This window comes from Ceratotherium simum, chromosome 11 (genome assembly GCF_057802395.1).
Source record: "Ceratotherium simum simum isolate JZ-2026a chromosome 11, ASM5780239v1, whole genome shotgun sequence".
Taxonomy (NCBI): Eukaryota; Metazoa; Chordata; class Mammalia; order Perissodactyla; family Rhinocerotidae; genus Ceratotherium; species Ceratotherium simum.
The window spans coordinates 11,703,107-11,716,648 of NC_141910.1; the positions used below are offsets into that span (position 1 = coordinate 11,703,107).

General features: G+C 41.8%; 1 protein-coding gene across 2 annotated transcripts in view; it reads left to right on the top strand.

Moving 5' to 3' along the window:
• Nucleotides 1-13,542, top strand: part of TACR1 (tachykinin receptor 1) — a 164,055-nt gene that overhangs the window by 72,835 nt on the left and 77,678 nt on the right. For both annotated transcript variants that reach the window (XM_004437186.3, XM_087436514.1), the window contains exon 2: nucleotides 7,758-7,952. In XM_004437186.3, coding sequence (XP_004437243.1) covers nucleotides 7,758-7,952 — 195 coding nt within the window. The remainder of the gene's footprint in view (nucleotides 1-7,757; nucleotides 7,953-13,542) is intronic.

A 13,542-nucleotide genomic window follows, 5' to 3' on the forward strand; every position in this document is an offset into this window, starting at 1 on the left:
ATACACTTTTGTTTATTTATAACTTATTGCTGCCAAAAGATTGTTTTTAACTAAGAAAGCACTATCAATCAATCAATTAATTAATTAGTTATGGATTTGCACTACACAATCAAAGCAAAATCGCTGTGGTAAGGGTACCCAAATTGCTCTCTATACTCTCTCCAGCAGGATTGCTCAGCCTCCATCCTGCTCATGTTAGGGATAATTTTCCAGGTTTCTCACCAACCCTGCCACCTGTGGTCTGGTGACCTGGGGCATTACAAGGCTGCAGGCAGAAGACACAGCATGACTTACTGGTAATCAAGTGGTTGGCAGGGCCGGCAGCATCAAACAATTGTCCCACCACTACCTGAGTCCAAGCCCACTTCATTTTATCAGTTATTGTCCTGCTTGATGTACTCGAGAGGGAGATGTTATCAGGGCCGGGATTTTGCCTGGGGTGAAAAATTTAAGGGGGTACAAAAAATTCAGCAATCCGGACAATAATATCTTAATACAATATTTTAAAATATCAAAATTAATGCAAAAACTCTATGCCGAGTAAAATATCAAAATTTTCAATAAAGATAGGATCCAACACTGCACTTGTGCAACCCTCACAGTGAGCGCCTTACTCACCTCACCCTAATCCCAGCCCATGGATCCTGCCTTTATGGGGTGAATAAAGGAGATTCATGGGCGAAGAGAGGCTGCCCTGAGCGAGGAGAGGGAGGAAATATGCCGTGCTCCGAAACCCCTTCCCACCCCAACCTTCTGTCTCAAGCGCCTCTGTTTTAAATTTTCTGCTATCAAGATTAAAAGTCAAACCTATGGTTGTCCAAAAACATGCCAATCACACTGGGGAGAGGGATGGCAGAGAATCAGGGAAATCCTAAACACACCTTTGTGTGACTGTGGCAATCTCTATATGGCCTACTAAGCCTGATGAAATGGGCGTTTCAGTCCCACAGGAAATACATCTTTGATGTTGCTCATACAAACTTCAAAATTGGTCAGAAGAAAACATGAACTAACTTACTATCAAGGCCTGCATGATAGGATGAAAATTCAACCCCATCTCAGATTACAGCCAACTACATTTTCCTACCTAGCTGACCAGAGAGGGTTAGTCAACACCCCAGTGACAGCAAAGGCCAAAAAGCATAGTGCCGACAATGCCCTAAACGTGAACTTCCTCCCATTATTAAGTTTCCAGTAAAATGATAAAGCTCAATCAATACAATTCTTTATTCCTTTGTAGTAATTAAAATCTCAAAGAAATTGCATTTCAACCTTCTGTCCTTTCTTTGCTTCTTACTGTGCCACTGGAGTTCATGTGGCCCCATCAGCACTTCCCAAATCAAATTTCTATAAACCTGAGTCTCTCATCTATCACTACATCCCTCCTACCCAGGTTTTAGTTCCAGATCCCAAAAGTGGGAATGTCACCAAGAATTCGAATTTGACAGTGGCACCATCCTGTGGACCAGGGGATGGTTACTGCTGTGTGTGTCTGTCCCCTGCATACCAGCACAGGCTCAGGACTGGTGTCCCAAATTCAAGCATGAAGACCCTTTACAGGAAGAAAGCAGTGGTTAGAGGTGTGCCAAGCTAGTAAGTGCCTTCAGTCAATCCTCGGCAAAAGCCTGCAAACTGAGGAGGAAAAGGTATATTACTTCACTCACCTTCCATCACCTTCTATCACTCTGTGGACTTGCTGTCATTTCTTCTCTCAGTTAGAAAAGATGCATGCTCTATCTTCCTCCTCAACACCAGCTACCTGCACCCCTAGTCCAACAACTGAGGGGTAGGATTTCTGTTGTGAATCATGGACTCCCAATAATTAGTTGACTAATACTCCTAGTGTTGCTCATTCTCAATGGTAACTGTCTGCTCACCCAAATCTGGCCTGCCTCTGCTAGCAGAAACACTCAGGATATTATACTTGTTTTGGACCTTCACTGCCTTTTCCCCATAGTTCCTTTCAGGCCTTAGTCATGTGTACTTTTATGGTAACCCTGAATGGAGACTTTATATCTAAATCATCTTTGAACCACATGGGCCCTTCTTGGATCACGCATGGACAGGACAGCTCAGACAACAGTCAGCTACATGCCCTCCATCAATTCACTCTAAGTTGTCACAGGCTCTCAGTTCCGTCTGTCTTTGCATCCATTTCTTATGGTCTTGTTGACTGTGCTGTTGCTGTCAGCCAGCACTTTTTGAAAGGAGTCCACCCACGGTGCTGTGAATCTATATTGGGCTTGGAGGCCAAAAATTCCTGCTTTTCAGAATTGTGCATAACATAGCAGTGAGGATGCGAGGGGCTCTGCTATTACCAAAATGCTTTAGTAGTGTGTGAACTTTGGGTCACCTCTGTTGGCTGCTCAAAGGCCTCTTTGGTTATGGTTCGTGAGCTTGAGCTTAGTTGAATAGACAAAGCTGCTGGTCAAGTCATCTGGCTAAATGAGGTCCCTGGATTTTGGTGATTAAAGAAACTTCCTGGAAGAAAACCCCAACTGATGAAATGTTAGTGACCTCAAGTAGAAAGACTGTGTCCTCCTTGAGATGGAAGGGAGTGGAGGGTGGGAAGAAAAAGGATAAAGCAACCTCTTGTTCAGAGGAAGAGCTGGGGATGTAGAAAGACTGAATTCTGTAGTTCTCAACACACTGGTCAATGCAGAAGTCAGCTGACAAATACCTATTGAAAATTTATTTAAGGGTTTAATGTCAAGAGATAGGAAGACCCAGGTTGAGTGAGGTCACTCCTGCAGGATGATCCTGGATGTCTGTATGACAGAAAACACTGAGCAATAATTATTCTCACATAATAGTCTCATATATGTTCAGACTGGGAGGAACAAAGGGGTAATACATATGTATGTCTCCCGCTGCATTTATTTTCATTTGACAACCATTTATGAAGCCTCTGCTATGTGCCAAAAATTTTTCATATTTGTTTATTCAATTAAACTTTCATTGAGTATTTACTACATCCTAGGCACTGAAGGAGGCCAAGGATACCAAGGTGAATAAGTCACAGCAACTGCCATCCTCAAAGAATCCATAGAGGATGAAGAGAGAAGAGACAGTTATGCACATAGATAAATAAAGTGAAGTGTGTTTGGCACAAAGTTAGAGATCTTCACAGCAGTAAAGGCAGAGCACCTAACCCAGCCACAAGGACACGATAACTGGGCCAAGCCATGAAAATAAGTAGGAGTCAGCCAGGAGGAGACTGAGGAGGAAAAACATCCCAGGCTGTGACTGCTGTACTCGCACAAGAGGCGGGACTCTGGGTCACGGCTGGCAGCTGACCACCTTACTGACTGCTTGTGGGCTGTAAGATTTATCCCCCCAATGAGCTCAGTCTGTCAAACATGGTGTTTCTGAAGAGTACAGACTGTTCTCCTGTGGTTCTAATTCCCCCTGCTCTTCACTTCCCATAAAATAGACCAAGAGTCAGCAAATTATGGTCTGGGGGCCAAGTCCAGCCCCCACCAATTTTGTAAATAAAACTTTGTAGGCACACAGTCATGCCCAATAGTTGCCTTGTCTATGGCTGTTTTCACACTACAAAAGCAGAGTTGAGCAGTTACGACAGAAACTGTATGGGGCACAAAGATTAAAATATTTACTATGTGGCCCTTTATAGAAAAATTTGCTGACCCTTGAACTAGATTATTGCAGTCATGCTCTCAGCTGTCATCCCTTCTGGTCGTTTGAACCCAGGAAGATGTGGTCCCTTAGAGGAAACTTGTACCATCCCAGGAAGAAGTAAGTGGGGACTGGAACCCCAGGAGAAAGGCTGTGGAGAAGGGCCTGGTAGATCAGATCTCCTGGTAGAGGAAAGATGCCGTCTCTGCTGGATGATTTAGGGCTGGTATGGGAGGAAGCCATGAGGACACTGCGGCTTGTCCAAAGATTGGAATTCTTTTTCACAGTAAGATTGTTTCACTCTGCCTTTTTTAAAAAATGTGCAGACTTATATTTTGCCAGATTTAAGGGACTATACAGAGAGTTCTTTTTATAAAGCATAATCAGGCAAGGGAAGACAGCATCTCAGGTTTTTTAGCTGGAAGGCCACATACAATTCAAATCAGAGCTGATGGCCCTCTGTGGAACTGGAACAACCCGAAGTGGAGAATATAATCCACACCTTGCACAGCCTCTAGACCCCTGTCTCTGGCAGCCTGTTGATTAATGCGTGAACTAGAAAGATGTTTCATTGACTGCCTTCTAGTCCTGTGAGCACAACGCAGTCAATAAATATTTATTGAATATATTTTCCTAAGGCTTGCAGCACTTGCTCAGTGATAACTTATAACCAAATAAGCAAGAATTGTTCAGGGTGGCTACAAATAAATATATAAATGTCTGTTAATGGAATCCAAGCTAGGAATGGATAGTAAGAAAGAAAATATGCGTCCATCTATGGAAAAGTCATCCAAGAGGTACTAGATGTGGAGTAAATAAGAAAGAAGCATGTTACACAAGCCACAGAAGTAAGGATTGCAAGAGAGAGAAAGAAGAAAGGAAAAAAGGAAGAAAGGAAGAGAAAGACATTTATAAATGGCTCTATTTTGGACAAATGAAAATATATACATTTTTAAAGCCAATCTTTTTTATTCTCTCTGGCTTTGTGTGGGTAATACTTTCATCTGTCACTGAAATGGCTTCTACACTCAAGAAATGGCAGAGCGTTAACTGAAATGGGCTCCCAAATGGCAATTTTTGCAATAAAGATAAAATATGGCTTTCTGCCCCCCATTTGGAGTTACAGCACCAATATGCTGATGCAATCCCCCTTACACCCCTGTTGCATTAGATTCTGGTGTATCACCAATTCGGACATGGAGATGGGTGTCAGGGCACATTTATTTAAGATTGAGCATTTATCCTGAGTTAAAAGTAAATTAAAATCTTGCATTTGAGGGAATATTAAAAGGGGCAATGTAATTATCACATTCTTCCTCGTGCATCCTCCTCAAGCTCCTGCGAAGCCTGAGAATGTACAGCCACAGTGAGAGCAGGAGCCTGGGTGGTGCTGGAAAGGAAAGGCATCTTCATGGCAATGTATCCAGCTTTGTAGGGGAAATATCTTGCCTCTGGGAAATGATCCAAAAAGCAATTCTATAAATTTTTTTTTTTTGGGTGAGGAAGATTTGGCCCTGAGCCAACATCTGTTGCCAATCTTCCTCTTTTTGCTTGAAGAAGATTGTCCCTGAGCTAACATCTGTGCCAATCCTCCTATATTTTGTATGTGCGACACCGCCACAACATGGCTTGATGAGTGGTGTGTAGATCCGCACCCAGGATCCAAACCCAGGAACCCTGGGCCACCAAAGCAGAGTGCACGAACCCAACCACTACGCCAGCAGGCCGACCCCTCGGTCCTAAAATTTTAATGCAAGCGCTCAAAAAGATTCTGGCCATGACCATCCAGGTCCAGCCCTTCACCAAATTGGAAAGAAGACAACGATAGTGGTTGCACAAGTCCACCTCCGTTGGCTCTGATTCTGGGTTCCCCACCCACCACCACCCCATAACTGAAGAGGAAACCAACACTTCATCACCTTCAGGCAGCAAGAAAGAGGCAGATCCAGGAGAGAAATGAAGACTTCTCAGGGTTCTTTTCAGGAGACCACCCAGGGATGGAAGGTCATCAGGTCTGTAGTGTACTGGGCCTCCCTTAGAAGTAGCTATGGCCCCTGGGGGTAACCTAAAGAAGACAGACAATGCCTGCTTCACAGCCTCTTGAGAGTTGTCTTTGCCATTTTGGTGCTCTGTAGACAGCAGTTGAGTGATAGGCTTTGTAGACACCAACTCAGCTGGGGAAACTTGCCCAAAGATTTATAGATTACTACTCACCCCCACGAAGAATCTCTTCCAAGTCTCTTCCTAATTCCACTCTCTCCTGACTTCAAGACCACCTACCCACTTTCTCAAAGATGCAGAAGGAAAAGATTCTGGGAGTTTCCTTCCTGGGGATTATCATCACTTCTTATCATATATGTAAAGGCTGACCTGAGGCATCTTAATATCCAGCCTCCATACACTGAACACCTTCCGTGGCATCACTCTTAGAGACCAGAGAAGAAAGCGTAGGTCCCTGGTAAGAAACTGTGAAGAAAGATATTCTAAAGTTTAGGATGATAAAAGGACGCTCAAAGAAGCCTTCGTGAAAACTGAGCCATCAAGCTTCCGGGAAAGGGAGTCAGATCTAATCATATCTCGGAGAACAAGGAAGGCTCTGAACACTTCCTGCCCTTCAAGCTAGATGCTCAGCAGGCTCACCCCAAATCCAGCTAAGCATACTCTTTAAGCCCCTCCAGTAGTCCGCCTGTCATTTCAAGCCTTGCTTACCTCTGCAGCCTCCCTAAGGCTCTACAGTATTTTTATAAGCTTACCACTTGAGGTCACACATCCTACGGTCGTGCTTTGTGGCTGCTTATTTATGTGCCTTTTCTCCCTGGAGAAATTAGAAACTCAGAGCCCAGAAGGAAACACTGTGCTCTGAGCGCAGCAGGTGCCCAGTGCAAATTTGTAGAACGCTTACTGAATGAAATTGCTTTACTTGTAACCCTGGCCCCAGTTCTGGCCTAGAGATCCTAGGAGTCCAAAGAATGTAGAGAAGGAATTATGTGAAGCCAGCTGACAGCTGTGCTATTTGTCTGCTCATTTCTGAAGTCTCCATTGACCATTCTGTCTCATGGAAGCCAGAAATACCTGCATGTCAGAGGATCAACTGTGTGATTCTGAGGTTTTGTCAGATAATATTTAAATCCCAAAGGTGGTATAAGACATAATTCCTACTCTGAAAAAAAAAAAGCATATTTTAAGGGATGGATCCATAAACTTCGCAAGAAAAATACACAAAGGGAGATGACTTTTAAAATGGAGGAGGCAAAATTGATGTGATTATAATTGATATGAAATGCTGATTGGAATATTTATTCTTCCTAAAATCTCTGCTGCATCTCAGAGGCTGCACATAAATTTAAACATGTGGACACAGTCATTCAGATGATTCCGTTCAGTGCTCGATCCCAGGCGAGGAGGAGGAATGGCTCCAGGCCTGAAGTCATCATTCACTTTCCTTCCCGCTTCCGGCAACCAGGTTTCGTGCCTGCCCCCCTTTGATATGCTCGAGTGTGTCTGTCTCAGCAGGTGGAGACTGTCTTTCTTCTCACGAAGCGTGTGTTGTTAGCCACACACTGACTTCTAGATATTCAAAGAATTGATAAAGATTTCTCCAGGAGCTGTTGTTTTTTGCTGGGTTTAGGTCACTGCTTTTTCATACATACACGTTCTCCTCAAATTGTATGGAACCATGTAGGATTGCTAGCCTTTTTAAATTGCCATATGAGGACTTTAAAAACTAGTATTTCTATCACCATTATTCTGTAATCCAAAAAGGATAAAGACAGTCTTTATGTGGAATAAATTTACAACATTGCTCGTGTTTTTCTAATCGCCTGTTGGGGCATCATGTCCGTAGCATGAGCGTTCCAATGATGGAAACTTCTCTCCTGGGCTATTGCTAGATGGGTTCTAAAATACTAAAATCTGGCTGACTTTTCTTATAGATTTTAGCATTTTATGTCATAAGAGTCATAAAGCTTAAGGATAGAATATGAGAAAAGGATCAGAAAATAGTAAAAATCACCAGGAGTCAAAAGGTTTCTGAGAATTTTTCATTGGCAGGAACAAGGCGTAATTGCTAATGCAGCTTTTGGTGACCAAATAGGAACTTCGTCCTTTCTTCTCTGCTCCAGGTACATGGCCATCATCCATCCCCTCCAGCCCCGGCTGTCGGCCACTGCCACCAAGGTGGTCATCTGTGTCATCTGGGTCCTGGCTCTCCTGCTGGCCTTCCCCCAGGGCTACTACTCCACCACGGAGACCATGCCCAACAGAGTGGTGTGCATGATCAAATGGCCAGAACATCCCAACGAGATTTACGATAAAGTGTGAGTAGACACGACTGCCGGGTGCCTTCTTTGCTCTTTCTTCTCCATTCTTTCTTTCCACGTTCTTTCATTGGTTAGGATTTAACGTGTATCTGTAAGCATTCCTCACAACCGCTCTGATATCTGGTTGATGTGTCTATAATTATCAGGGGACAATTATGTCCCAAATGCTATTCTGGGCTTTGAATGAAAATTTTGAAAACTTAAGACCTGGATTCTGTTATAGCACACCATTTGGGTGCCCTTCCATATCCCTCCTGCCTTTTACCAGCCACTTTGCCCTGCCAGTGTCTGCATTTCTTTGCCTGGTAACTTTTTCCTAAGCTACAGAATGCCACTGGGTCCTGTTGCACAGCATGTTGGAGGGTGGGGGAATTACCCCCACTCCCAGCAGCTCTCAACAACCACTGATGGGAGATGGCGTATGAACACCCCAGCTCCCTCACCCCTCAAGCGGAATGTCTCTGAGGCATCTGTTTTATACAGTGTCCAGGGTCTCCTTTTGGGATTAAGCTTCAGTCACCCTGGCGGCCAGTGGCTCGATGACACACCCTTTGGTGGCCACCTTCCCTTCCCTGTACCACCGCCACACTCCCTACTGGTGTTTCTTTCTCCTCTCAAATAAGTCTCTTGCACTTGAACCTTTATCTCAGGATCTGCCTCTGGGGAAAACCAAACCAAAACACCTACCTTCCAGGATTTTGCAGTTGGAAAAATAAGACATGCATATATGAAATTCATGGGAAGGCAAGGCCAGTGCACTGAGACCTTATGAATTACAGATCTACGGGGCAGGCCTGCTTATCTTCCAGGGGCCTGACTGATCACATTTAGGGTTTTTCAACTCTATTTTGGCAATTTTCTCCAAGATTTCCTATCCTAAAGGCAACAATGAAATGGCTTATTCTTTGTTTTGTTCTGCTCAACAGAGCATCGATGTGACATTTATATTCCCATCAGTTTTCTGGACTCAGAACACTTTGATAATGTGGGTCCTTTTGAAAGTCCCCTATAATTCTCCAGTCTTGAGTTTATTATGAGAATCGTAAAAGAACACGTGTTAGAATCAGAAGATCTGGGTTTTAATGACAAGATTGCCAGTTACTAGCTATGTAACTCTGGGCAAGAATCACAGTCTCTCCTTGTTGTTAAGATGGAAAACGATAAGGGCTGGCCCCGTGGCATAGTGGTTAAGTTCGCACATCCTGCTTTGGTGGCCCGGGGTTCACATCTTCAGATCCCAGGTGCGGACCTATGCACTGCTCATCAAGCCATGCTGTGGTGGCATCCCACATGCAAAACAGAGGAGGATGGGCACAGATGTTAGCTCAGGGCCAATCTTCCTCAGCAAAAAGAGGAAAGATTGGCAACAGATATGCTCAGTGCCAATCTTCCTCACCAAGAAAAAAAAAAGAAAATGATAAAACACTGCTTCCATAAACAACTGTTGTAAAGAGCAAACAAGATAATGTACCCTTGCCTTATAAGCTATTAAAAGCCATACAAGACGTAAGACATTGTTATTGAAGCAAATCCATCAGATAGCAGTATAATCGTTATAGGCCTTTAAACTTGTTAAATGGTAAAATGAGACACTGTACCTGTCAGGCCCCAAGATCTGAGGATCCAAAAGCCTGTTCCACACAGTGATACTGCTGCATCTGTTCCGTGAAGCATGGAAATGTGGCTTGCCAGAAAGCAATACATAAAGCTCAGACTTCGCCTTCCAGACGCAGACTGTGGGATTTAATCGATCAAGCAGTGGAGGGATTAATGTTCAGCCTAGAAGGAGACATTGAAAATTATTCTTTCAAATGAAACTACAAGCCTGAGCAGGATCTTGGCGGGAGAAAGAACATAGCCTTACAAGCCGTACAGGACCCGTGAACATGTTTAAGCCAGAAGTTTCCCTCAAAAGGGAAAAAAAAAAAACAAACATCCTCTAAACTAAAGCTCATTATGTAAACTGCTGCAGAAACTGCCTTGACTTCACGGACTGCAGCTCAGTTCTTAACTCTGTGATCTTTTCAAAGTCTGATCTTCTTTCTACAACTTCTGTTTCAAAATACTCACAGTTCTTTTATCTTCCAACAAATTCAAAGTTTAACTTGGAAATAAAGGTTTATTTTCCCATCAATCTCTGGGGTCTTGTCTAAGAAACAGTGGTGTTTGGTGTTTTACTTTTGAACATTTTGCTGTTTTATTAACACTTTGCTGCTTATTAATGACTAGAAAACCCCTCTGCAACTCGACACAATGAGTTGGGTTGTCGTATCTCCTTGTTTTGGGAATTTAGGGTGGCTGCTACTGGATGCATGGTTAGGTTTGCCATCATTGTTTATTTCATGATTCTAACCTAAAAAATAAGTCTGGATCAGAGCATCTACTTTCATCTATTCAAGATGTATAGAATGCTTATGGATGCAATAGTAAGTTCAGAGAGTCTGTATTTGCCACTCCCATATCAGCTGTGGTGCAAACATTAAGGGCAGAGTAAGCTTTATGTAAACCTATTTTCTTTTTGTCAGTATTCTTCATAATGCATGACGACATATTTTTAGGGAACTTAAACTTTACCAGCTCTAAACTGAGTACTTAATTATATTCTCTTCAGCTAGAATTGATTGCCATTTCCACAGTACATAATAATCCTAAATTTGAAACCAGAAGGAAGCTATTTTGAGGCAGTATAATAATCAGGATAAGAACATGAACTCCGGAGCTAGATGAGGGATCATCTCCAGCCACATCCTGTCTAGTTGAGTCATAATGGGCAAGTTATTTAAGCCTCGAAGGCTAATGTACATTCCACGCAGAGGTATTGAGAGATGTCAGTAAGATACATGCTTAGCTGGGTGCTGTGCACGTGGTAAGAGTCTGGTAAGTGTTAACTACTGTCGTTAGCATCATTCATTGATCTGGGTGCATGGCAGATGACTGGCAGCAGATAGTGTGGTGGGCAGATGCTCAGGCCCAATTCATCTGATGACTAATTTGTGCCAGCTAATTACATAAAAAGGTTTTGTGAAAAATCTTACATTACTGTGTTTGCCTTCTGGCTGCGTGGTGAAGCTCCAACCCCAATCTTTCATCGTTCAGATTCTTTATTAATACATGGATTAAATAAGCACTGTTAAAAAAGGTAATCCAATAAAAGAATAGGCAAAAGTTTTGAACATGTGCTTCACAAGAGGAAATATCCAAATGACCAATTAATGTATGAGGCACACAACTTCATTCGTCAGTGAAATGCAAATTCAAACCATAATGAGACTTTACTGCACATCCATTAGACTAGCAAATATTAAGAAGTCTGACTAGACTGAGCATTCAGAACTTTTGGCGAAGATGTGGAACAAGGAGAACCTTTGTAGACTGCTAGAATAAGTATGCATTGATAAAACCACATTGGAAAATATTTTGTAGTGTCTAGAAAAGAAGAACCTATTCATATCCTATAACCCCACAATTTCACTCAGGTGTAATCACCCTAGAAAATCTCATGCATGTCTGCACCCAAATACATCTAGCATAATGTTCATATCAGCATTGTTCCTAACGCTCCAAACTGGAGATATTTCAAATGTCCATCATCAGTAGGATGGATAAACAATTGTGGTACAAGCACGTAATGGAGTATTATACAGCTAACAGAATGAACAAAATGTAGCTCCATGCGACATAGATGCTCTTATAAACAAAGTTTTAGAACAAGCAAAATGAAAGTACATTTTTAGTACATAAATAGGTGGCAAAACTATACATGCAAGCAAGGAAGTAGTCACCATGGAAGTGAAGACCAGGATTATCTCTCATGAGACACGAAAAGGGTGTGATCAAGATTACTCACTTCTCAACCTTTTGGCTAAGATCAAGTGAAGACGGGACACTTAGAGGTGCTTCTGAGGGGATGGCATTATCCTGTTTCTTGAGCTCAATGGTAGTAGCATGAGTGTTTGCTTAAAAATTACTCAGAATTCCAGGTAATTGATTTATGCATTTTCTGGAATATATGTTTCTTTTTTTAACTTAAAATTAAACACTATTTAAAGGTTTTTACTTTTACAGGCTCTCAAGAAACTGCTTTCATTGGGATAACTCCAAAAGTTCCTCCATAAGAAATTATCTTCCGAGCTGTGGGGCTTTGCTGGGATGACATTATTCATAAGCACTCACCTGTGAATAAACCCAGGTGTGGATGTGCCCTACTCCGTTCTCAAGTTTACTTGACCTCTTGCATTTTTCCTTGCTGACTCTTATGCTTCAGCCCACCTGGAATTTTCCCAAGTGGTCTAAGGGGGTTTAGGACAAATGCTTGCTCCTGGAGAAAGGTGACAAATGTTAACCATATACCTCTGGGCTACCAAATATTTCAGATAGTCTTGGTTCATCTTCTAGAAAGTCATTTAAAGCTTTATTTTGCATTTAAAAATATGAATATATATTATGGAGTATAGTGAAAATTCCTATAATTTCTTTAATCACCCATATTCCCACCACCTACGAAAGGCTCTAACATTTGAATGAATATCCTTCCAGTCTTTGAGTCCATCCCTAGGGAGATACTGTTTCTAGTTTCTTTTGAAGTGACATATATATACAAGTCAACACAAATAAAGATTGTTTCCCTCTTTGTAACATAAAACATAGTTTATTATACACATTGTTCTGTACCCGGTTTTTTTAAACTTAACATGTCTTGGAGATATTTTCATATCAATCCATTGAGAAATTTTCTATTCTTTTCCTTAGCTACACAGTATTCCGTATTGTGAATGTACAATATTATTTAACCAGTCACTTTTGATGGACTTTGGATTGTCTCCAGCCTTTTGCAATTACAGAGTGCTGCCATAAATAAACTTTACATATATCATGGAAGGATATCTGTAGCATATAAATCCCAAAAGTAGAATTGTTGAATCAAAGATATATGCCATTTTAATTTCGATGTTTGCCCTCCATGTGGGATTGTACTGATGTGTATTCCCACCAGCAATGTGTGAGAGTCCCTGCTTCTCCACAGCCTCACTGGTAGAGTCAAGCTTTCAGATTATTGCCCATCTGATGGGGGAAAATGATATCTCATTGTAGTTAAAATGTGCATTTCTCTTATTAGGATAGGGTTGGACATCTTTTCATAATTTAAGAGCCATTTGTATGTATATCTTATAATCTGCTTATTTCGTTTACCATATCATAAACAATTTCCTATGTCATTAAACATGTTTCTACAACTTGATGTGAATATATATACACATATATGTATATATATATAATGATTTTGTTAACTAATCCCCTCCTTTGAAAATTGATTACTCTAGTGGCTTCTCTTAACTGACCAGTAAGATAAAACACTGAACTTCAAAGTGGGCTGCTTCAAGCTACATCCCTAGATTCCTGGGGGCACTGGATCAGTATCCTCTGCCATCCCCTATTTATGTTTAAAATCTCAAGTTATAGAAAATTATGCTACATTATAATATTCATGAAAGTGGGGACTTTGGCTCTTTATTAATACAATATTATCACAATTTGTAATTGAGTCCTGTCATAATTAGCAACCTAGCAGCTGAGCCATGGCTGCTCT